The sequence below is a fragment of the Diadema setosum genome, chromosome 17 (assembly GCF_964275005.1).
Source record: "Diadema setosum chromosome 17, eeDiaSeto1, whole genome shotgun sequence".
NCBI classification, from domain to species: Eukaryota; Metazoa; Echinodermata; class Echinoidea; order Diadematoida; family Diadematidae; genus Diadema; species Diadema setosum.
Window position 1 is genome coordinate 5,711,802 of NC_092701.1, and position 27,316 is coordinate 5,739,117.

The following is a 27,316-nucleotide window of genomic DNA, read 5'->3' on the forward strand; positions in this document are numbered from 1 at the left end:
TCGGACCAAAGAACCTTCGGAATAACGAACCCTCGGAATAACGAGCTGTAACCCTTAATTCTTTACTTAATAACGATACAACGATTTGAGGAACTGGTAATGTTAATGCAACTCGACTGATATTCACTTTGATATGATCAGAATTTACTCACCCATGAAAAAAAAAAACCAGACACAACCGTAACAACAGCGAATGGATACTTAAACAACGAAGAAGAAATACACACCTTTTCGCGGCAGGTAGTCCGGATTGTATTTTTGCAGACACTTTCCAACAAGGAGAAATAGAATGGCTACGGCAGTAGGTACACTAATGGCAAGTCCAAAGATGAGGCCCAAATTGCGCTTTCCTGAAATTGACAGTCAGTCATAGAGCTTTAGATTTAGAAATATTTAAATAAAAATAATATGTGTAGATAGAAACTTCGATAGTTCATAATTTAAAAATATTGTGTGGTACGAACGAAGAAGATACATGTAGAACCAATACACACATGCCGGAACTTATTGTTCAGAGAAAACAGAACGTATTCCTAAACAGGTAAAGTGTATCACTTTTTGCCTTTACTAAGCGAAATTGCACGAAATTTCTCCAAGTATATGTCAAAATGGTTGAATGACACTCGTGTTTAGTAAAGTTATCCTGAATGTACCCGATTAAATCAATTTTTAAAGTGATTTAACGATAATCTAAATCAGAACATTATTGTTCAAAAGTATTGTTACTTGTTGCCTTCGCTTTCTCTCAGAAGCACAAAATGTACAACACTTCACACAACCTGGTGTAGGAAGAACGTTGATTTTGACGTTCGACGTTCCATTCAGCGAGTCACCGGTAGCTATGCACACGAAGGCTTGCTCTATTCCATGTTTAGCCGAGACGGTGATTGTCTCGAATCTCTCGTATGTGCCGTCTGATAGTGTTAAAATTGTCTGTTGCGAAATCACAGAATTCAAGCTCTGCTCATCCTCCTCCTCGGCCCACAGCATAGAAATATTAGGCTTGAATCCACTGACAACACACGTGAGTGTAAAAGAAGGAGTGTTGGAGGGAGTTTGGTATGTACAAACGCCTTGCTGGGGCTGACTCTTACCGTCGCATTCCTCGATTATATGTTTTGATGCCATTGCTAAGGGTACAACAAATCATACATGGAATGATGCTTAAAGATCATTTTTAAGTTGTAAACCAGACGCGTTTGTGCATACAAAATCCAAAGAATGTGGCTTAGAAGCAAAAATCATTGATCTTGCCCCTAACCTTGACTAATCTAATCTAACCTATCTTGACTATAAAACCTAACCTACTTTGCATTAAAAAAAAAGTTTGACGAATTTCCAGCAATGCAGTTTTGTGTAAACATAGAATGTATTCTAACACATCTCTGAAATCACGGATGATTTGATTTGTTTTAAGCATGGAGCAATTCCATCGTATTATGGTTGAACATTTGTGAACTGCTCAATATTTTACATCATTTTGTAAATTAGCACTCAATTGTGCAAATAAAAGAACATCGGGGATTGAGACCTAATTTCCAGCTCAGTTCTTTCATTTACCTTGTAACCATGTACCGTGTAAAATACATTTAGTTAATTCAATTTCACGTAAAAAAGAGGAAAATTAATGATACATATATGATAATTGTTCTATTATGTTTCGGGGAATGCACCCTAACACATTGCTTCTTCAGCTTTCCTCCCAAACTCCTCACTTTCTTAAACTTCAGAATGTTTTATTCTATGTGTGTGTGTTTTCTTTTACATCCTTACTTCATTTATCATATTTTGTAATGTTGACATAATATGTACAGATATGTTATATTAAAAAAAATCGTATTTCCAAGTTTTGTTGGAGATGGAAAAAAATCCAAACTAAAAATAAAACGAAAAAAGGGGGGCTCAGGCCACAATACTTGTCAGAAGGCGTACATAATGACCTATAATAAGACATTGAGCTGATCATTTCAGTCCTGACAATCGCATTTAAATTAAAGTTTTCAAAATCAGTGGAAATTGAGCTTTTGTCTTCGTTTTGAAAAAAAATATGTGAAATTACAATAGGTCCTACTCTTATCTTCAAAATCAAATCACTCAATTTGAATATTGATACTGATTGTTAAAGAACTGTCGGACAATAACTTTATTTTCATTCAATTTCATAAACATTTTCACTCCTGTGCGTTTAAAATGTATCATATCAGATCATATCATTTAAACGAGCCAAAATACCATTTGTTATTACGCTTTATCTTTCAGAGAACCATGACAAGATTAATATGGTACAAAATTAATTGATGTAAACAAAAGAAGGTGAGTGAAATGAAACAATTCTAATACAGATATAGATGTAAAAAAAAATATGAAAAGGTCCCGCATATTCATGAGTCATTTGCAAGTAAAGTCAAATAAAGTTACCCTGTCAGGCTTTTTTTTTTTTCTTTACATGACATATCCACAGAATTGTTATTTCGTTTAAACAAATTCAGTTTCAGGTTATTTTCGCTCTGGAGGGTCATTTTGATGGAAAAAAAAAAATGTTACTTACAGCTAACATACAAAAATGTTGAATTCTCGAAACTCCCTAAATCTTTCAGCACCACTTGGCAATCGTAGAGGCCCTCATCTGCTACATGTAGGTCGGTGATGACGAGACTGAAACTCTTGTCGATGTTGAACCGATCTTCCCTACTCTCCAAATTGTCATCAAAGAATGCAGCCTTGGTCGTCCTCTGCTCCGGATATAAGATGTTTTTCTTAACCCAGTACACAGCGAGAGGCTCCCCCTGAATGTTACATGGCAATCGGATGTCTTCCCCTTTCCATCCTTGAACGTTGGGGGAAGTTCCCGCCACAGAGGCTATAGCTGACAGAAATACGAGTTAAGTTCGCTTTATGAATTTTATCATGACTGTGCATTCAGTTTAGACTCTTTGGGCCGTATTCTACTGAAAACGAAGATTTAAACCTATTTTAGACTCACCTATGGTTTAGCTAGACCTGAAGTTCTATTGTTGTTTTCTACCAGCGAGGTTTAGTCAAACCCAAGTCCATTTCGGATTTAATTTGGTGTCTTAAACCCATTTTAAACCCACTTTAGACCAGACATTGTTTTAAACTCGGTTTAAGTTTTTAGCAGAATACGGGCCTTTCCTGAATCACTTAATCAAGTAAACATCACCCCGAAATTCAATTTGAATTGTAAGCGTAATTCGTCACCAAACGTTATAATTCCTCAAAATGTAATACTTTCTAACTCTAAATGTACCTTACTGTGGACCCTGCGTCAACTGTGTATAATTTCAACCCTTGATAAATAATTAGTCTGCATCCAATTAAGTGACCACTCAGGTTATTACATTTATAAGGTAAGAAAGAATCGAATTGAAGAAAACAAAAGCCCAAATGTGGATTGAGTGAAAGCAGCAACATTAGTAAAAAACATCTGTGAAAATTTGAGGAAAATTGCACTGTCGATTCAAAAGTAATGATTTCTTCTTTTTTTTATTTCGGTGCCGTCATCAGTGCATGAGGACACTACAACACTCCATGACTCAATTTTTGATAACAACCACAAATGAATAAAGAGAATTGTAGAAAACGTCCTTTTCTATGAAAGTTACTCATAAATGAAAGAAAGATATTATTCAGAGGGGTGAAGGTTCAGGTGCGAGTTTCTTCACTTTGTCTCCCTCTACAAATTAACTTTGTTCAGCTCGCAACTGCTGATCTGTAAATTAACAAATATGTCGGAAAAAAAGGAACCAGTGGGACTCGAACCTGTCATCTACTGCTTTCCGGGCAGCGACACTACCACCAGGCTGTCCCTGGTTGCCGGCAGTGACACGATGAACATGGAACAAATAACCATACTCCGAAATTCCGACATTGTTGTAACATGTAGTCCAAGGCGGACAATGCATATTAAACGAAAGAAAGATATTATTCAGAGGGGTGAAGGTTCAGGTGCGAGTTTCTTCACTTTGCCTTCTTCTACAAATTAAATTTGTTACGATCGCAACTACTGATCTGTAAAATAACAAATATGTCGAAAAAAAAAAGAACCAGTGGGACTCGAACCTGTCATCTACTGTCATGTACTACAGGTTAGATCTTGAAGTGTGAGCGCGGTAAGGTAATGTTTTTCCACTTTAAGACCTTTTCAGCTGAAGAAACCCGGAAGTGGAAGGGGAGAGATGAGCTGAGGACCTTTTTTTTTTTGTTGTTGTTGTTGTTGTTGTTGTTGCTTGCTTGTTAGCTCATGAAACCTGGAAGTGGGCCCCCACACTTTTAAATAACGCTCCGCCGGCCCTGTACTTAACATAACAATGTCGGAATTTCGGAGCTTGGTTATTTGTTCCATGTTCATCGTGTCACTGCCGGCAACCAGCAGGGACAGCCTGGTGGTAGTGTCGCTGCCCTGAAAGCAGTAGATGACAGGTTCGAGTCCCACTGGTTCCTTTTTTTGCGACATATTTGTTAATTTACAGATAAGCAGTTGCGATCTGAACAAAGTTAATTTGTAGAGGGAGACAAAGTGAAGAAACTCGCACCTGAAAGATACTCTTTCTGTCGACTTGTTACTGACAAAGAGGGTAACCTGAAGGAGGCAAGTCAAGTATTTTTTTTATTACACTAGAATATAAAAAATGATTATGTTTGATTACTTTGCTGTACTGATTTTGTGTAATCATGTGTTTGTGAAAATGAAGTACAGAAATGAAAAAAAAAATATTAAGTAACTTCTGTGTATACGTTTGGTTATTTAATGTACATAAATTATGTTCATCAATATTATACGCAGGGCTCCACTGAAGACCACTACTTATTGGTGAATGGGCTACCCTAACAAAGGATTAGAATTAATCAATTAATTGAATACATTAATAAATGAATAAATAAATAAACAAATAAATAAATAGATAAATAAACAAAATAAAGTAAAGTGTGAAAAATACAAAGGCACAAGAACAAAAATTTTCTCATTATAAACACTCTCCACACTCTAACATCTTCTACTCTTAACTACATCGCACTTAATTATAAGACTTAATTATGTCACTCCAAAATTTTTGAAAGATCCCTGAGGTCACTCCGAAATGAGCATTTTCACTCAAAATTCATTCCAATTTCACTCTTAATTCCCTCTTTTCTGTTTATTCACTTCGTCGAGAGTGAAAATTTTCACTCGATTTTTTTTTTTACAGAGAGTAAGATGAATAAATAACATGCAACACACTGCACATCATTACATGAATATAGATTAAAGGTACATCAAACAACAATAAGTTAATATCATGCAAGGAGTACACAACAACAGGCAAAAAAAAAAAAAAAAAACTTTCAGAGGGCAAGCTACTAAATTAATCTAAATAGTCAGTCAGTTTACGCATCGTATGCCTCAAAAGACGCGGAGGAGTTACCGATCATTCAAGCTTGTTCCACATAGTTCCTATACAGAGTGGCCCAGAAAGAGCGGAATAGCTAAGAACTTTAACTTCAGCAATATTGTTGCAAATATGTCATTATTTTGCATACTATTGAAAAGGGCACTCTTTTTCCAATAGAATGACACCAAGTTATTTAATTTTGGCTAATGCGTTATGATTTTAGGACCATTGTTGTCAACACCTTGCAATTTTGATAATTTTGCACTTTCAGAGATACCGAAACCAGCGAGAATTCAGCTTGTCATAGAATCAGTAGCAGTCACAATGTGTGGAATGTAGGCCGCACGGTGTGGTTGTCATTGTCTGTTATTATTGTGAATATTGTGAATGAGACGACCTGTTGGACTCTATCGGGCCAATCCTATCTGATCGCATTTGAAAAGGAGACCAGATCGTGACAGATCGTATTGCTTTAAATAGATCAATCGTGACCATATCGCATCCAAACGTGCCAACATGTATCGACTCGCATCAAAACGTATCCAAACGTACAATTTAAGATGAGTTAAAAAAAAAACCAAAACCTTCCACGATCAGTTACGAATAGGTGATCGTGGCGTTCGTAACATATCGTATGATATAGTGGAAACGACACTTTGGGGAATAAAAACCGTACTTTCAATTAAGTGTACATTGATAAATACCGTTAAAACTGAGAATATTGCTGTATTGGTCTCTGATTAGATTCATTTATGATTTTCATTGTGCTTGTTTTGTGTTTTTCTTTGTAGTTTTCATTCATCTGAACATACAGCTGTAATTACACAGGCCAGAGAGCTCAAAATGATGTATTTTTTATTTTTTTATTTTTTTTTTTTAGAATCGGTCAGCCTCAATGTTAAATTGTGTCTATACATTTCTGGCGACTGCTCAGAGACACTGTAATTTTACAATAGACGTCTCAAGAGTCGTAGACTAGCGAAGATATCTATGCAACTTGCAAAATCTGCAGTAGTGAACTAGTTTCAAGCCCAGTGAGATACTCGTTAATTCGTTCAGTAAGTAAAGAGTTACTATTAGATACTCGTGAAAGCATTTAATTGTCGAGCTTGCGATTAAAAGTATGAGAAACGTTTAAATGTATATCAATGTTTCAATTAGAATTTTTGGGCTGTTATAATATGAAATATTTTGCATATACGGAGCCTTGTGTTTGCTGTGATTACTATTATATAATTCATTGTGTTGTGCTGAATATCTATGTACTTCTTTATTTCTCTGAACTGAAGTGGTTTTAGGCAGTTCACAGTTATTCATTTTGTCCAACAAATAATATTGTAATTGAAGTTCATTGAATACAATTGTTTAGTTTCAAGAATATGACTTTATTTAAAGGACGGATCTAATCGTTAAAAAAAGAGTTTAGAATTCTCCTTTGAATTATCAATATTTCACCATATATATTGATCACGGCTGAACTTACCCATGCCCGTATTCTGCAATCTGAATAAGGCGATACTATAGTTGAACACAGTTGAATATTTTGGGATAACGAATGCAGTACTAACATAAGCATGCTTCAATAAGTAAAAGAAAAAATGGGCGCACGTCACGAGACCGACACCAACGAGTAAAACATCCCACAAGTCATACAGCTCACAAGTCATACAGCCCACTAGTTACAGCCCACGAGTTCGACACTGAGTAAATAAAGCCCACGAGTTCGACATCAAGTGAAATAAGCCCACGAGTTATACAGCCCATGAGTTAGACACTACACACAAAAGGCTCACGAGACCGACACTTGGTAAAAGAGGCTCACGAGACCGACACTATTCAAAGAAGACCACGAGACCGATAGGATGAACAGTGCCACCTATAGACCAATTAATTGTATAGGGTGTCCAGATAATGGCATAAGGAAGATTTGGGAGATGGAAAAGCAGAGTTGCAAGGGGATTACCTCGTCAAATGCCATCCCTCGTCCCCTAAACTGTTCAAAAATTTTAATCGTGTTTGCGTTTTTAAGTGATTGTTAAAACAAATCAGTGAAAGTGCATGAGATGTTTCAAAAATAATACCCAAACACCTTCGTTTCCCTTTCCTTGTGAAGCGAGAGAGAAAAGGGAGAAAAACTAGATCCTGCCCACGGTCTATCTAGAAATTCGGAAAACCTATTAAAGATAGCACAATGGCGGCTGAAATCAAACCATACATCGTTCTTGTTCATTTTTATTTATTCATTTTTTTTTTGGGGGGGGGGAGGTTGCAATGAAGAGGACAATTTAATGTAAAAAAAGAGAGATAAATTGGTAACAATGTGGGATCGCTCGCCGTAGCGTGACAGAACTGTCTTCTAAAAGCCACACGTGTAGAAATATATAGTTACTTGATGTCGTTGATATGTAGATGGTGCTATTCAATTAGTTACAATCTCTCGCTCGACATCGTGACGAAATTGCTCCCGCAATTATGTAATTTTCCCCTTCATGGAACACCCTGTACAGATAATTGGCATGTAGATGGCGCTGTTCATCATGTCGGTATCGTGAGCCTTCTTTGCCTAGTGTCGGTCTCGTGAGCCTTCTTTGACTAGTGTCGGTCTCGTGAGCCTCCTTTGCATATGGTCGGTCTCGTGAGGCTTTATTGTGTAATGTCGGTCTCGTGGGCTTTCTTTGCTTAGTGTTGGTCTCGTGAGCGTTTTGTGCGTAGTGTCGAACTCATGGGCTGTACGACCCGTGAGCCGTATAACTCATGGGCTGTATGACTTCTGGACCTATTTTTGATGTCGTTCTCGTTGACCTCATGACTCGTGGGTGTCAGTCCTGTGGGATGACCCTTCCCCCCCCCCCAAAAAAAAAAAAAAAAAATGTCATTACATGATAACAGGTACAATATTAGAGGAGTCTAATGATTGGCGATCTGTGGTTGTGTATATAATGTGGACAGTTTTGGCCTGACACAGATAATTGCAGGATTCCATTTAGGTCCATCAACTAATGTAGTTCAGAATATTCATTTTCACTGCTGGGAAAGATCTGTCACTATGTTATGACTTCAACCATTTTAGCACACATTTCTAGTAATATCAAAGTCACTATGGTCTGTCAATCACTATCATCATGATCAATATTTCTTTAGCATGTATATTTCGCTTCAAATCTCAATATATTTTTCCACCATTTGTTTAATTAATATTCGCAATATTCTATTGTGAATCCTGTTTATTTATTTATTTTTTTAACATTTGATGTACTTTTTTATCGACAAATATACAAATATTGTATAGCAGCATTCAATTCTAACTGAGCAGCACTAAACATCTGAAGTGCAATCTTCCAGTTTCGATGGGCTGATGCAGGTCACTTTTAACAAGAAATGGTAACAATTCTGTACTACATTGAAAACTGATATTTCTGTCGCAAATGAGATTCATCGATATACTCTATTATTGTGAATCTTACCAATAATTCAATTACTTTAGATAGAAATGAGACATGAGACACTGGCTAACGGTTTTGTTCAACCCATGTGATCCGTATAGTATTTATTGACACGTTGACAAAAGTGCCATTTTTATAATTTTTATTATCATTATAATCGTTATTATTATTATCATTTTTATTACTATCATTATTACTATTTATTCATTTAATCATTTATTCGGCTTTCAATCACAAATATCATACTACATTTTTTTTTTTCAAAATCAGAACATACACTGGAGTGGTAAGGGTGCACACGGTTGGGCAGCCCCGCCGGGTCTGGATAGAGCCAACTAAATGACTTGGGCCCTCAGGCCATCCTCCCCAACCAATCTGGTGCACCCAAAACAGTCAGTTTACAATAGATTATAAAAGATACATATTTCATTAAGAGGCATACATAAAAAACAACTGATTCTTTGCAAGTGTCAATTAAAGATATGTGCTTGTTCCTTTGTTCCTTTTTGTATTTGTTCCTTTAGTCATTATCAATATATCCTGTAAGTTTCACCCACTGTTCACAATTGTGTTTTTTTTTTAGTTACTTTACAACCAAACAAACCAATGGTATAAATGTAACCTCCTTTGCGGAGGTAAAAATGTCAGCATTCTTATCACCTTGCACCGTAAGGTGCCGTTACAGTTCAGTATAATAAAGACCATGTTACAAGGTCACTGGTTCACGTCCCTTGGCAGCAGCAGTTGTGTGCCCCTAGGCAAGGTTTTTTATGCTCACTGCCAAGTCCTTTGGAGGGAACTCAAACTGGAAAGTCATCATTACCGTGGTTGCTCACTTGTAAGCATTCAATATTGATTCCTCGGCAGTCATTCAAAACAGAATTAATTCTTATGTAGTTGAAGTATCAAATATACATTTTTTTTCTTTGACAGTTACAAAACAACTATAACCCCTTCCTCTTACAATCACCAGAAGTACAATTGCATGCACTTGCAATACACGTGCATTGACGTGCATTGACCTTATAATGACAACAATGCCAGAAAATCATTGTGTCTGTGATGTTGGTCAAATCTCGCTCAGTGATCATTATATGGTATTTACTTGTGTTGATATCAATGCCAAAAATGCTGGTCATAAGATGGTTAGTTTCAGAGACTATAGTAACTTTAACCAAGATGAATTTATTGAAGATATATGTAATTGTGAATTATTAAGTGATCCAAATGTATTATCAGATATGGCATGTGATGATATTTGGGTACATTGGGTCAATGCATTTCTTAAGATTTGTGATAGACATGCACCTATCAAAAGTGTTAGGGTCAAAAATAGATATAATCCCTGGATAAATTCTGAAATTATAACTGCTATGTATAAACGCGATTTTCTTAAACGTAAATCAACTAATGATGCAGCTTTACTTCATGAATATCGTAAACAAAGAAATGCTGTCATTAGTGCTATTCGTAAAGCCAAGACCGAATATTTCTCCACCATTTCTGTAAAATATCGTAATGATCCCAAGAAACTTTGGAAAGAGCTTCATAGAGCCACTGGGAACTCCAAATTTGTCAATAATGTGCATAATGATTTGACTCCGGATGAGTTTAATGATTATTTTGCTCAAGTGGGGAAGACAATTTCTGATTCCTTCCAACATGAACCACTGAAGTGGAGAAATCCGCCATGTCTCCACAATTTCAAATTTTCTGAAATTCTTGAGGATGATGTAATCAAACTTCTGAATAATCTGTCAAGTTACAGTAATTTAGATATACTTAATATTGATTGCAAATTGCTTAAAATAGCTGCATCAATTATTGTTCGCACACTTACTGCAATTTTTGATTTCTCGCTTAAATCAGGCTTTGTTTTTGAAGATTGGAAGTATGCACGTGTAACACCCATTTATAAAGGCAAAGGAGATAAAGATGTTCCGTCAAATTATAGGCCTATCTCTGTTGTTTCTCACCTTGCTAAAATTCAAGAGAAATTGGTTCAAACTCAATTCATTTCTTACTTACGTAGACATGAATTCATAACAATCGAACAGTCAGCTTTTTTGATGAACCATTCTACTGTAACCTCTCCTCACAGAGTAGTTGATGACTGGCATGCAATTTTGAATGACCATGAAGTAATTGCGGTGTGCTTCTTTGATATTTCTGAATGTTTCGATGCAATATCTCATGAGTTATTAATTCTAAAATTACAATATTATGGGGTCCATGATACAGAACTTAACTGGTTTAAAAGTTATTTGAGTGGAAGACAGCAATCTGTTAATTTGAATGGTAAATTATCCAATTACTTCAAATATAATGACTGTAGGAATACCCCAAGGAGGGGTGCTTGGACCTATCCTTTTTTTTATATTCATTAATGATATTGTTCAGAGTGTTAATGCAGGAACGTGTAACATTTTTGCAGATGATGTTGCGATATATACTAATGGTAATAACATCAAAGAAGCGGAAATGAAATTACAAGTTTGTATTGATGAAATTGATGGTGATTGGTATGAAAACAACAGACTAAAAATCAATGCTGATAAAACGAATGTTATGCATATATCATCAAGAAAACATGATTCAAATGAGTTAAATGTCAGTCTTAATGGCACTAGCCTTAATAGGAAAGTTGACTCAGTCAGATATTTGGGCTTAAACATTGATAGCAGATTGACATGGACTGATCATGTTAAGCAACTTTGTAAAAATTTATCTTATAAAGTGCTTTCATTACGTCGTTTAAGTAACACACTCAGTACCCCCCTCTTATATACACTTTATAAATCTGTTATACAACCATGTATTGATTACGCTTGCTCAGTCTGGGGAAATTGTTCTTTGAAAACTCGTGAATTGATACACCGTATTCAAAGACGAGCGGCCAGAATTGTTTCTAAGAAGTATGGTGCCCGTGACATTAGTGTCACTGACTTAATCAAGGATTTAAAATAGCAAACTTTTGAAACCAGGAAAGACTACTTTTTAGCTATGTTGATGTATCAGTGCATACATGGTACAGCCCCTGTACGACTTTGTAATGAAATTGAAATGTATTTTGATAGGCATGGTTTTAACACCCGTAATGCCAATTCATTGAATGTGGTAGCACCAAAACCCAATACTGAAATGTTTAAACAATCTTTTGCTTTCTCTGGCCCGAAAACGTGGAATTCATTGGACGATGAAATAAAAAATTCCTATACCCTAATGTCTTTTAAAACATTATATAAACGTAAACATTTTTGAGTATGTGCTTTACAGCACCTTCAATTAAGCATTATTGATTATTATCTTATGAATGTTTTTCTTTATAGTCTGTCTTCCCCAATCCCCATAATCACACAATGTACTGATAATCGTTGATTCCTTTATTTTTTATCTGCAATGTATTATTTATTCTCATGTAGTTGATTTTATCTGCTACTGTTGATCTGTTGAATATCACTGTAAGCTTTTTCTAATGCAGTGGATTTTCCTTTACAATACCCGGTCAATTACTGTTTATAATTTCCACACTGTGTTTATTTTCCCACCAACTTGCTCATTGGACAAACACGGTGATTTGGTGTGTAGCAGTTTTGTACTGTATTTAATTGTAAGCATATTTCGGTAATGTGTGTGAGTTTGTGTACCTGATTTCGACTCTTGTGTGCATGGTATTGGGTAGTGTCTGTATTATGTACATGTCTTTGATTGTGCGCATGCTTGCATAAATTTGTATAGTGTGTACTTTTGCCTGTTTTGGTTTAATATACTCTTAAATGGGTGTGTGGGCTCGGCGGTGCGGGTCTTATCATGAGTTGACGGATTCTATATACATAATTATGTCCCATTCATCGAGGATGGGGCATTGGGGATCTGCTGGCGATTGAGAATGCTCGTACCGCTGAGCGAATAAGTGACATTCATTGGATGTATTTGTTTATACGGCGTCCGGGTAGATCTTTGTCACATTCGGGTGTGGACAGTGGGGCGGGGCTTGGGTGGGAGCGTATTTGCACGCTGGAATGAAACCGCTTTTCGCGGTGCGTTGGATGGGTTTTGATGGCACGTGGCCAATGGTCCTCACCCTGGTGACACTGATCTGCCTGGACGTTGCATATTTAAGCTATTTTAGAGTCATTATTGCTGTTCACCTCATCACCGTGTAAGCCTATTTGATAATTTCTAATTTAATGATTACTTTTATTATAAATCACTCAATTGATATTTTAGTTTGAATAATTTGATTCAATTTACATAATTATGACATGCATGAAATCCACTGCATTAGAAACTGCGTATGAGACTGTTTTTATATGTATTATAATACAGGACAGTGTTGTAAAACAGCTTTTGCTGAACTTTTTATCCTGAATAAATACATTTTATCAAACAAACAAACAAAAATTGATTTTGAGGTACAATATCACGTACATGTATCAAAATGACGCAAACCTGTTTAAACCTGTTAATTCCTGGAAGCTGCAGATCTGAGAGACGAATGGTCAATATTCGTCATTGTCATTACCAAACTGATCAATCTCATTTCAAATCGGTCCTTTGTACCCTGGATTGCTAGCTTCTTGACAGACCGTTCACAGTGTGTTCGTTATCAGGGTGTCTGCTCTGAGTGGCAACCTGTTACGGCAGGTGTGCCGCAGGGAACACGGTTGGGTCCCGTTCTGTTTTTGGTCTTGATAAATGATGCCCTGACTTCTTCCGATCTGCAACACTGGAAGTATGTAGATGATATGAGTATAGCAGAAACAACTTTAAGAGGTGCACAGTGCACAATCCAAGGTTCACTAGACGATCTCCACATAAAAGTATATGGTGTATGGCTAACAATATGAAGTTAAATGTAAGTAAATGCAACGTGATGAGGATTGATTTTGGCCGAACTCAGCTGCCTTTGTGTACGATACAACTAGGCGTAGAAACTCTTCGTGAGGTTCAAGCAGTGAAGGTTCTTGGTATACTATTGCGGTCAGATCTAAAATGGGATGACCAGGTGAATAATATGCTTGCCCAGGCCAACAGAAGATTGTACATGCTCAGGTCACTCAAACAATTCAAACTTAGATGGAAAGACCTCCTCACAGTTTACAAGGGGTACGTTAGACCAGTGGTTGAGTATGCCTGTCCAGTTTGGCATCCCGGCCTCACTACCAAACAACGAAACCAGCTAGAAAGGATTAAAAAAAGAGCCCTCAGAGTTGTGCTTGGACATTTATATGAGACATATGATAATGCCCTGCAAATAACCAATCTCCAACCCCTCTATGAAAGAAGAACGGATTTATGCAGTCAGTTCGCAAAATCATTGTTAAAATCACCCCATTTTCGAGAATGGCTGCCCGCTCCTAGACAAAACCCATACACTAGCTCCCTGAGGAGAGCCGTCCCATTCACTGGTGTCAGATGCAGAACGAATAGGTACAAGAAAAGCCCCATACCATTCCTAGTGGACCTAATGAACAAATGGTAATGTACAGGTAAGTGCATTGATGCACATTGTATGCTGAGTTTTAAAGTTGCAGTTTCTTGTGTATATATTATTTACATGTCATTTTGTTTTTGTATTATTTGAAATTAGTAACGTTTTGTGATTTTACTGACACAACTCATGTCAGGTTTACTCCCGTCTGATGGTATAGCGCATGATTTTCATGAAACACAATGCGTTTACACACTTGTATAAGATATCAGACTTTTTTTTGGGGGGGGAGGGGGGGTGGGGGCTTGTGTCATTGGGCCAGAGTCTAAAGGTTAACGGTTAAGAGAAGTGGAAGGAAGCAAGTTATGTTTCTGAAATTTTCAATACACGCATGTATGGTGTAACGATTTGGTGAAAGGTCAAGACTCAACTATTTAATGTTGGAATCATATCATCATTACTGTTGTTGCATAATAATGTTCAGACTGGCTTATTTTTGTATATATTTTGGCAATCAAAGAACTGGTACGAAGATTGAATAATTTGAAGTATTTATATGCAGAAGTTTATGTAGAAATATGTTTGTTAGTATTTGTCCTTCAACTGAAGTGCAATATATGTGCTTACATCTGTATGTCCATTTTGTCTGAATTGTCTTGTTTTTATATTTTTCCAGATGCATACAGCTTCTTTCCCTTTCTTTCCTCCCTTTCCCCCTATACTCACTCCTCTTCTCCTTTATCCTTACATTCCTCCTGCTCTCTCTTTGTGCCTCCCTTTTCTTCTCCCCTAGCCTTTGTTTTCTTTGTGCTCCTGTCTCCCCCTCACTCTGTTCCTGTCTCAGTCTCACACTACATGTAGCATCTTCTATCTCTCAACATTCCTCATTCCACACCTCCCTTATCCTTCTATACCCTTTTTATTAGCTTAAAGGGTTGTGATACGTCACTAATGGAGGATATAAGATACATGTATGTAAAGCGGGTTTGTTTGTTTTTTTCACTCAACTCTGTTTTTGTTCCAATATACAAGTAATTTATATACTCAATGTACTTCCACTACTGATGTACCGATGATTTGTTTTGTTGTTGTCGTAATGGTTGTATTTTGTTCGTGTGTTGTATACAAATGTATGTAAGTTATTTTGTCTCACTGTATTTTTATCGATGTAAATCAGACACAATTCAGCCGTTCGGCGGCGAAGTTTGATCAATTAACCATTCCATTCCATTCCATCCCATTACTGAGAGATCAATGGAAAGATAAGTCTGTTTATTCTTAAATCGTTTTGATTGCATAATCTGTGCAAACAGTCACATGACAATGACGTGTACTACATGACTGTATTAGGAGGAGGCGAGGTGTTGTCGTTGTTACTGAACGGGAAGGTGGCCAATCATGCCGGGGTCATCGCACAAGTTTGACCGACACCCACGAGTCATATACAGCCTATACGAGTTCGTGATTGAAAAATAAAAGGTCCACGAGTCATACAGCCCATGACTTCGACACTATGTAAAAGCAGCTCAACTGATACAGTAGCGAGCTTAATGTATCGGTCTCGTGGGCCTTGTTTGTGTGCTTATTTTTGAACTCGTAGGCTGTATGACTCCTGGGTGTCGATCTCGTGACGTGCACCCGGATGTTGATAAAATGAAAAAAATAATAGTAAACAACGATAACGAATGTTCTACGGCTTCTTGTTCTATAAACAATACATCAAATAGTTGTTCTTCTCGTTACCTCGCCCAGCTTCACAAGTCCAATGAATGCGTTGAATAGTCGTGTACGCAAAGCACGAGCGACTAACGGAAAAACTAATCATTGTTTTTGACATTTGCAGGATTTTGGTTTACAGAAATCAGTTTTGATTACAGAGATAACTTATAATAAAATCAAAGACTAAGCGAATTGCATTTGAGATAAGCACATTCTTCATCTAAATGGAGTTTTCATTTGAATCCATCCATGGGCAATCTACATTTGGCTGTAATATTGAAAGTATATAAAGCAATATTCCAAGCGAAGGTTTACGTGCATGTATATCATTTTGTATTCTTCAATGCACCTATAACTCGACAATTTGCAACATAGTAAAGCACAACAATACATGATATATTGTGAACAATGATAAAGCTGGCATATCGTTGCTGTCACTTATACCACCTTGCCTTACGCTCAATCTTCTGCAGCCCTGTTGTAAACTTTGTTGAAAAATGAAATTGAGCCCAATATGATATGTAAAGCCACTGATGATATCACATGATATCTCATAATATTCTGGCGTGGCTCTGTTGTTTTATAGACATAGAACCCCAATGCATGTAGAGTTAAACTTACCTGTCGTTACAGGGTCAAAGACCAAGGATGCGGTAATTGTTAGTAGCAGAACGAGGTTGTTTCTTCGTTCCATCGTATGGATATTCAAAGACTGAGACATATTAAGATGCAAAACAAGTCAGTACATGTTCGACACCAACTTCGGGCAAGTCTGTCAAAGAATCACAATATATCACTGTTCTCAATGACAACCAATTAATCAAGCACGTCTCATGCAAGGCGCCCATTAGAGACAAACGACAATTGTTTTATGTAGAAAGTGTCTAGAGGCATGCTTACGTGGCGCTTTTTGCTGCGCAGCAGCCGTTAGAGTTTGCTCCTGGTCGAGATATTCCTATCTCGTAGATAAGGTGTAATACAACACATTATTGACACTATCGATTCTTTAGAGACATAGTCAAATATTGAATGAGGGATAAACATGTCCTTTTACCCGTATAGGGGTAGTACACGCTCACAATCTCGAATGATACGCAGCACGACAGACTCCTTTTAAGACACTGCAGAGCTGTTTGCTCTCTCCATGTCCAAAGGTTGATATCATATTGTACAAGTGGTGTGCGTCCAGGCTACTAGTGCAAGACAGACATGATGTTAGGATGAGTAACATTGAAAAAAAAGTTCAATGATAGCGGAAATATGCCGCATTCACTTCGCAGTGTAAAGATATATACAACAAAACATCCGAAACTCTACAATGAATAAGATTGACATTAATATCTGAAAGCTAATCATAAATATATACTTCACGACACCACGGATGTAACCCACATGGAATACACTCTTTTTCAATGGTATGTATTGCATGCCGTCGTTTAAAAAAAAGAAGAAGAGATAAATGTCTTATAAGACAATGTAAGTTGAGATAGCAATAATGAATATGAAATGACAATATTCTATTTGTGTTAACATGCATAATCTCTCTCTCTCTCTCTCTCTCTCTCTCTCTTCATTCCCAGCCCGTCATCTCTCTTCTTTCATTTGTTCCGCTATGTTGCATTATTTTACAGTTGCCTGTGTCTCACTATTTACCAACTTCCAGAAAAGCTGGTGGCATGATTTGTATTTATCACGCAATGATATGTCTCATTTCATTATTATAAAATGGGCTTAAGAATCTGTGCAATCTGATTGGTCAATTGTCATGCATAGATTTTTTACTGATCCACCCTGAGCCATGCTTCCGGTAAAATCCGAACGCATGGCTCAAGTCTTAAATGTATAGTGTTGTATCATAGGTGTATCGGACGAATGATAGGGAAATTGGTTGTATATTCATGAATTTACAGGCCCATTTTATAATACAAATGATGCACAGGCCTATTTCGTGGATCAGTGAGAATTGGATGCTCTCGTTGAACTTTGGAACAGTCTAAAACCCACTCGCTGCGCTCGTGGGTTTAAACAATTCCACAACTCGCGCATCCAATTCTCACCGGTCCACTCTGTCCTGTGCATCATTTGTATAATGTCTATCAGGGAAGAATTGATGTTGCTTTGAGTGTGAAACAAGCATAGGACATACGACTGAAATAAGGAGATTTTGTGACGCACAATAAAAGGTAAAGACAGTGGGTTGAAATTAAATGTTTCCAGATTGAGTAGACCCTATGTGACGTCAAAATACAAGGAAATGGCGTCCCTCATACTGCCTGGAATGTAGACGTTATTAAGGACGTCACAACACAAGTTTACAGCTTGGTCAAGACGGGGCCATTTCAGAGAATTCCTGCTTTCCCTGGACGGGAGGTAATGACGTTAAGCGTAGGCTTGACCAATGCAAAAACAAAATGTTTTGACAGACAGAAAACGCCAGCCAATAACAAAATGGGGACAGGACTTCTGCAAAAACTTTCAAAGAAGTCACCTCATCTGACTTATTTAACAAAGAGGCTTATGTTATCATAAAAAATAGATATTACACGTTAAGGGGCAAAATGGAAAGCTTACTGTAACAAAGTATTGGAATCATTGTGATTCAGGGATTAATGTATTTCGGCTCTGACAGTCTGATAGTTCAGAAGACAATCACTCACCAGGAGGATTCGAGTTCAAACACTTACAATCGTTGTGCGTACATGACCTTTAATTAAAAGTGTTTGTGCCATATAAGTTTCTACAGTTATGTAATTTCCGATATGGCATTATATGTGTGGTATACCAAATCGAATTTTAATTGCATTGTGGAAGAAATATGAACCAAGAACAATGGTTCGATTGTAATGGTTTGAGAAATCATCCCTTAGATAATGATATATATTGTGAAAGATTGCTATGTAAACTATTTGTAGCTTATATGATTGAACTATGAATGCATTTCGTTAATAAGATTGAAGAGAATCAAGAAGAACAAAAGACAGACCGCAAATTATAAGGGAAATATCATTTTAATGATTCAACAGGATGTTTGGTGTTTCAAGGAGGACCACAGTTTGGGGTTCCAAGACGGACAGAGTTTCAAGTTCCCACAAGGGCCGAAATTGTGGAGGCAACGATCACTATAAGGAAACGATCAACTACTCCAGGCAGGGCATCGTCAACAGCCTATAGCAACCAAGCAAGGGAACTTCTCGAACAACAGAGCAGAGCAACCAAGCTCTAGATTAAATCGAAGAATTGGGAATCTGTACTGAAGTTTGTACTTATGTTATTATTAAGCTTGTAAACCATCACAACTTTAAAACCAGGATAATACATTACTGTATTGTAACAGTATGGTGTGATTTGCTACTTATTTAGAGGAACACTTGCTGCACAAGAAGAAATAGTAATTTAATTGAACGAATGGTCTGTTAACAACCTGCTGCATTTAGAGGAAGTCATCCGTTGACTATAGAAAAGATCCATCCTCCCAAAGGTATCCTCGTCTTCTTTTTATGTATTTAAAGTAATGATTGTCATGTTGTTTGTCGACATTGTATTAGGATAGCACTATCATATAGGAAAAGGGGAAGGTAAGTACGCGAATACTCTTCTTCGAATATCATACTTAATCAATGCTTTGATAGATTTGTGTGTTGGTATGTGCGTGTCTATGTGTTGTTTTTAGAACATGAGAAAGAATAACATTAAAAAGTAATAAGGTTTAACATTTTTTATAGAGTATAAAATCAGTGGATACATTACATTTTGAACTCTCCTTATTACATGACACATATATGACACATGACATATATATCGGTCTTTTGAGCCATCTTTCCTGTTCGTATGGAGGGGTCAAATACTTCGACACTTTGACTCTCATGATCAACTTGTATTGGTTTCATTGTGGCTAAGGATCATGTAAGGCACAATGGTGTTGGTTGAGTAAAAAAAAAAATAACAAGTAAAGAAAAAAATTATTTAACACATTAGCCACGAAAAGAATGTATGTTTGTCACTACCTTCCAGGAGCCATTAAAAGGCTACCATTCAGGAAGATTTTATTTACTCTGTTGGATTTATTGACGGGCATCGCCCTTTGACTCGTAAAAAAGTTACGTAATCTTTGATTGAAAATGGTTGCCTTCAATTGCCAAGTCCACCATTACTGGGAATGGGAATGTCAAAGCACATTCCCATTCGGAGCTCTTTGGTTGACAGTTTTCCTTTTTCTTACAACTTACTGTTATTGAGCAAGAACATCTAAAGTCAACCAATTGTCAACTAAGCTTCCATACATTTTTCCTTTTTCGATATTTAACCGTAGAACTCAATTGTACCTTGTAACATCAATACAAATATATGTGTTGTTAATTACGTGTCTTGTGCGTAAACCAATGTCAGGGCGAGGTTTCCCCTCCACGCCTCTGCTATCTGACCTCCTTGTTGATCCACTGTGACTCCCAAAGCTGAGTGTATTGAATGATAGAACCATGGCTTGTTACAACCATTTTTATTTCCTATTATATACATTCATATGTATATTTTTTTTGATGGCGGTTATCAAAAAAAGTTTAACGGGGAAAAAAAAAAGAAAACCTTTTTTCGGTCATCAATTTAGGGATACACGGTTCAATTTTGCAAGGTTATGCTCATCCACCACCTGGTCATTCTTCACAGTATGGTGACAGTTTATAGTACCTCATTTTTTCACGTATTGATTGAAGCCAGACATTTCTGCCCACATATTTCACTTCATAGTTTCAAAATGTTTTTGAACCCATAACTTTAAATTTTTAAAGAAAGTCACTTATCTCTTTTAATTTATTATTGGTAAATCGTTCTTTAACCTCCCACACTTTTTTGTATTGAACTCCGATTTTTTTTATTATCATTACTATTTTTAGTACAGCACATCCCTCACTGCTTTGGCAGATATTTATCCTACTGTGAACTGTCCGAAAAAAAAAAATCCCTTTGTTCTACGAATCACCTGTTGAAATTCCGAACCCATTGATAAGACGTCCTTATTATACATACAGTAAGCAGTTTCCATGAATGTATAATCGTTCACATGTTGTGTGTCGACACGAGGCGTGGCTGCTTTTTCGCCCCACGGCCAACTGATCTCCAATAGTAATTAAGCCACTGCAAGTAGCACCTGCGCATGCGTTTGACGCATGTTAAACGGGTTGCTATTAACACCCTGATTTCCATTCAGTATTTGTACTGTTTTTTTTTTCTCTCTCTCTGATACGTGTGTTAATGGGTGCATGGTTAAAAGTCCCACATTCAATAGCCAATACAGATGTTGCAAGAAATGTACCTTTACTGTTTACTCCCCTTTACTCCCCACCCCCCCCCCCCCCCCCCGTATACGGGAAAGTCTCCCTGAACTTTAACTGGCAAGTGTCACGGTCCTTGAATTCTCTGTCTGTACGTGTTTTAAAACACAACACCTTTATACTGAGTGGTCCGGCTATCCCCTGGTGATCTGTTGTAATTGAGTAATTATTGTAACTGTGACCAAGATGGGTCTAATTGTACCAAATTTTGTATTGTATATTGAAACCCCACACACATTTGCCCTTTGTACACACACCTGCATGACAGTATAGTATGCACTTGCAAAATGCACATTAGCACCTATGCAGTTGTTGTCTCTCAAATCTCCGGTAATTTACATTTCTGTATTACAAAATGGCGTCACAGGTGAATACCCCGATATTCTTGCTGACGTTATGCCTATGCGCGACAGTAAATATTACACACCCCTTGAATTCAATGATATTGTACCGTATAGTTCAGATAATATTTCACTTCTTCATATAAACTTTAGGAGTTTGAATAAAAATTTTGAATATTTGGAAAATCTTTTGCACTCTTTAAACAATTTTGAATTTTCTGTTATTGGAATAAGTGAAACTTGGTTACATCAAAACTCCCCAGATATCTTTAATTTACCCAATCATAAATTAGTTAGGGCTGATCGTCAAGGAAAAAGGGGTGGCGGTGTTGCGTTTTATATTGCGCCAAATTTACAGTTCAAAATCCGTTCTGAAATCACGTTAAGATATGCAGAAACGTTATTTATTGAAATTGAGAACCGAATCTCTAAAAACGTTATTATAGGTTTAATTTATCGACCCCCTGATCTGAATTGTGAATTATTTTGTGATGAATTGGATTTATATCTCCATAAGATAGGTAATGAAAGTAAACATGTTTTTATTTTTGGTGATTTTAACATTAACTTTTCCCCCACATCCGATAACAATAATTCCCTTAATTTTATGCATTTAATGTATTCATATGGTTTTATGTCGATTATCAATAAACCCACCAGGATAACTCCACACTCATCAACTCAGATTGATAATAAATTCGAATGTGTATAATAATACAATTATGGGGGGTATATTATGTTCTGAAGTTTCTGATCATTTACCAATATTTTCAATTTGTGAATGTAAATTGGGTCGTAATGAATTACATGATAAAATATGGTAATATAAAGAGTCAAAACGTAATGTGGAATTATTGAAACAGAATTTATTCTCAGAGGAATGGACAGATATTTATACTATTAACAATGTTTATTTGGTATATAAATGTTTTAATGATAAATTATTGTATTATTATGAAAATAATATTCCTTTATGTAGAATAAAAAGTAACCGAAGTAAACCAAGAAATCCTTGGATTACAAAAGGTATTTTGAAATCCATAAATACTCGTAATTGTTTGTATAAGTTACATATTCGCAACCAAACTGAATTTAATTTGAATATGTACAAAGTTTATCGAAATAGATTGACAAAATTGATTCGTTTATCCCGCAGATTATATTTTTCTGATAGAATGAAAAAGGTTTCTTCGAATATTAATGCAACGTGGAAAATTATTAAAGAGGTCCTAGGTAAAAAGCCTGATTCTCCGCCAACGGATGATATCACATTAAACGGTATTAAAATAAATGATCGCAATATGTATGCTAATTCATTTACCTCATTTTTCGTTAACATCGGTCCGGAACTTGCTACTAAAATTAGCAATACTTACATATTATCTTTTCGACCAAAATCAAGAGTATTTATTTTAATCCAACAAGTCCCAGTGAAATCATTAGTATCACTAAATCTTTAAATAGCTCTAAATCTTGTGGTTCTGATAAAATAAGTATGATGTTACTGAAAGAAATAGTTTATCCACTCGCAGAACCGTTAAGTTATATATTTAATCTCTCTTTATCACAAGGTATTTTCCCTGATCTGCTGAAAATAGCGAAAGTTAATCCTGTTCATAAAAAAGATGATCCTCATGAAATTAGCAATTATCGTCCTATTTCTTTATTGCCTAGTATATCCAAAATCTTAGAAAAAATTGTTTATAATAGACTTCTTAAATTCATTAATAAGTATGATTTACTTATTCCCAATCAATATGGTTTCAGAAAAAATTATTCAACTGATTTAGCACTAATACAAATGTATGACAAAATTACGAGTGCTTTTGCAAACAAAGAACATGTTGCAGGTATATTTTGTGATTTGAGTAAAGCATTCGATACTCTTGATCATTCTATTTTACTCACCAAACTTAGTCATTATGGTATTCGAGGACAAGCACTTTTATGGCTTAAAGATTATCTAAGTAAAAGAAGACAATATGTTATTTTTAATGGTTGTGAATCTGACCCCCTTTTAATTAAATGTGGTGTTCCTCAAGGCTCCATTCTGGGCCCATTATTATTCCTTCTTTATGTTAATGATATCATAAATACATCCTCTCTTCTCTCTTTTGTTCTATTTGCTGATGATACGAATATATTTTATTCTCATAAAGATCTTAAGATTTTGAATGATACTTTAAATATTGAAATTAGTACAGTATCAAATTGGTTTAAGTCTAATAAACTTTCTTTGAATATAAAAAAGACTCATTTTATTCATTTCAAACTTCATTCTCATAATGAAGATACGTTAATACATATTAACATTGATGATATCCCATTAGAAAAGAAAATGAATTCAAAATTTCTAGGAGTATATATAGATGAAAGTTTGACTTGGAATGAGCATTTACATCATATTACAACGTGTATTTCTAGAAACATAGGGATAATTTCCAAGCTGAAGTTCTTTCTTCCTTGTTCAACTTTATTTCTATTATATAATTCCTTAATTTTCCCATATATAAGTTATTGCAATGTTGTATGGGGTATTTGCGGCTCTACCAAAATAAATTCTATATTTAAATTACAAAAGAAAGTTATACGTATTTGTACAGGATCGCATTTTCTGGCTCATACTGATTCTTTATTTCATGAGCTTAAAACATTGAAGGTTTTTGATTTGAATATTATTCAAGTAGCAGTAATTATGTTTAAATATATACATCATCAACTTCCATCATCGTTTGATAACATGTTTAGGTTCGATACTTCTGTCCATTCGTACCCTACTCGTATATGTAGAAATTTCCACCTTTTGAATCCCAAATTATTAGTGACACATAAATCTATAAGACATTCGGGTCCGGATATTTGGAATAATCTCCCGGATAATATAAAGTCTTGTTCAAGTATTTATTCTTTGAAAGCTTCACTTAAACGGTATTTGATACAATTATATTCTCCAAACCAAATGAGCTAACAAATATTTAGAGTATAGATTGTCATCTTATTATCAATCTCTATTTTCTTCCTTCAACTGCATCTTGCACTCTCACCTGCAACTGCACTGCACTCACCTGATCACCTTCCTCCAAGAGAGTTATGTCGTTGGATAGTCATTTTATGAGGCCTCCATCCATTTCAAGCTTAATCGCTTATGATGGTGGTCTCCTGCATTCAATTATCTCTGTTGTTTACTGAAAAAATAATGTATATTCTATTTTATGTTTCTGTGTATCTACATTGCTCAATGCAATCACCTATGTGTATCTATTTATGTACTGTTATCGATTTATTTCACTGCACTTGTTATTCTTTGTCTTTGTACTTTTTGAAGTTTGCATTCAAATTGCATCTGATTGAATGCAGAAATAAAAGCAAACAAACAGACAAACAAACACTAACTTTGAATAGCTGAAATCGATTAACAAACATCACGATAAGCTCTTCGCAGTTAAAGACTAGGTAAGTAATAGGCCCTAAATCTATAAATGGACCTTGTATGCCGTCAAAGTAGAAATATTCTAGAGGAAACACACATAAGCTAATGTGATAGAATACACATCGTGAGAAAGATTTAGAATTACGCGTTTTCCATGTGCACGAAAGTGACGAATAGAAATTCACGTTTACAGCGTAATGATAACGTTCCTTAATAATCACATTATGTTTGTTCCCATTACAAAGTTCACAAAGTCTACAGCAAACTCTACCGATCACATGTCCAAAGAGCGGGAATGGCATAAACTTTGTTCCTTACAGAGCTTGAAGAGACGTGTCAGTGGACACGTACACACTGGGAATAATTCGTGGTATACAAAAACTGTAGAGCCGGCAAAAAGTTAATGTGATAGAATACACATCGTGAAAAAGATTTAGAATTCCGAGAGTTTTCCAAGTTAAAAGAATTATATACAGTGTATATATAGATATATACATCATATATATATATATATATATATATATATATATATATATTATATAATATTCCAAAAAGTCCAAATTGAATATGACAAAACTAAGGAACACGCAAAAAGCAAACTAACGAAAATAAAAGAAACTAAAAAGCACAATAATACGATGGTACCTGCCATGTCATGGAGAACAACGGAGAGTCTCGAAGCTACCACAGGCTGTGATAGGCATACTATAACACAGGTTAATAAATGCATAAGGAGTTCACCGAAATGAAAGCATAGTGGTTTTTATGTCCTCAAGAAATTTCAAATGTGTCCTGAAATTAACATTTATTACGAATAAAGTACATAATAATTGTGTATGACAAATGAAAATATGGATGGGATTTCTATCTGACTATGAAAAATCTTTATCGTGATCTCGCGAGAGCATATATGCCTATATTATCTAAGGCATCTAAGCATAAAAATTAATGACAACCTATATTGAACTCCAGTGTTGGAATTAGGTAAACAAGAAAATTGTAGCGTTAATAAACTCAAGTCACAGTGTAAATATAAAATGACTTTGCCATCATTTCAATAAAAACACTCATAATTGTTATTTTCAGCGATGAATTTTGTTTGACTTCACATATTGTCAAGACAATAATATATCTTTGTGTGTGTGATGAGAAGGTTTTCTTTGGTCCCTGGCGAGGGTAGTGACACATTGTGAATTTTTGAAGTAACAATATTCATTTTGTTGTACTGTGGGTACCTGCGCTTAGACCAATGTTAGCTATACAGACAGAGGAGTAACATGGTATGTAATTTAACATGACACCCTACTGGAGTCATTAGAAGTATTGGTATCAGTATGAAAGTCTCTGTTCTCTACTAATAGTGTAAATTTTCACTTTATGCGACTAGATGTACATGTAGATAAATTTCGACTATTCAGAGATTATAGGTCAATGAAAAATTTTATACCTTTATCAAGCAGGCGTGACTGATTATCAATGTTAAAATCATAGTATCAAAACATTTCCGATTTGAAGAGTTTTGAGTGTACTGTCGTTCGTGTTACCAGTGGCTGTGCTATAGCTGATCTGCTAACGATGGAGTTTATACACTCTAAAAAGATAGGTCCAGCTTTGCACATTTAAATACCAGTATTACACTGGAGGCATCGGGTGTAACAAATTTTCAGGATCTTTCAGATCACTTACACGCAGAATGAAAAAAAAAAAAAACAATACTCAAGATAAAGGACATGAACTTCGTTTGAAAAAAAAAATCATTCGTTTTGTTTCGTTTACATACGGTCGGCTACCGTTTTCCCTTTTCCCATTCCTTCATTTAACAAAGACATACAATCTTATCCTTCAAGACAATCTGGAAAAAAAAAAATATTCTAAAACAGTGATGGTCCTGAAAGCTATCAAACACACCGGACCTGATATTAAGAATTCTCTTCCTTGTGATATTCAAAGTCAATTCGAAATATGACGTCTATGTATTATGTTAAGAAAGCTGTGGAAACAATGCTCTTCAGATGTCAATGATCCTTTATCATGTTGATGCATGTGTGCTGTACAATGCACATAGATAGTTACTTCCTTTAAATTCACTGTTTTAAATATAACCGCACTTGATCTCTTTACACGTGACCATAATTATGACCGACCATGACCGGGTATACAAAACTCTCCCTGGTAGGAAATAAAAAGCATGCCACGGTATGTTGAATTGCAATCCATCTCACAGCCGAATTG

The 27,316-nt window shown here is 35.8% G+C and overlaps 1 protein-coding gene across 1 annotated transcript in view; it reads right to left on the bottom strand.

Annotated features, from left to right (window-relative positions):
• LOC140241121 (uncharacterized) overlaps window positions 1-27,316 on the bottom strand; it is a 95,109-nt gene that overhangs the window by 12,711 nt on the left and 55,082 nt on the right. Inside the window, exons 11-12 of the mRNA XM_072320888.1 lie at window positions 2,560-2,732; window positions 775-1,012 (exon numbers count right to left, since the gene is read on the bottom strand). Of these exons, the coding sequence (XP_072176989.1) occupies window positions 775-1,012; window positions 2,560-2,732 (411 nt within the window). The remainder of the gene's footprint in view (window positions 1-774; window positions 1,013-2,559; window positions 2,733-27,316) is intronic.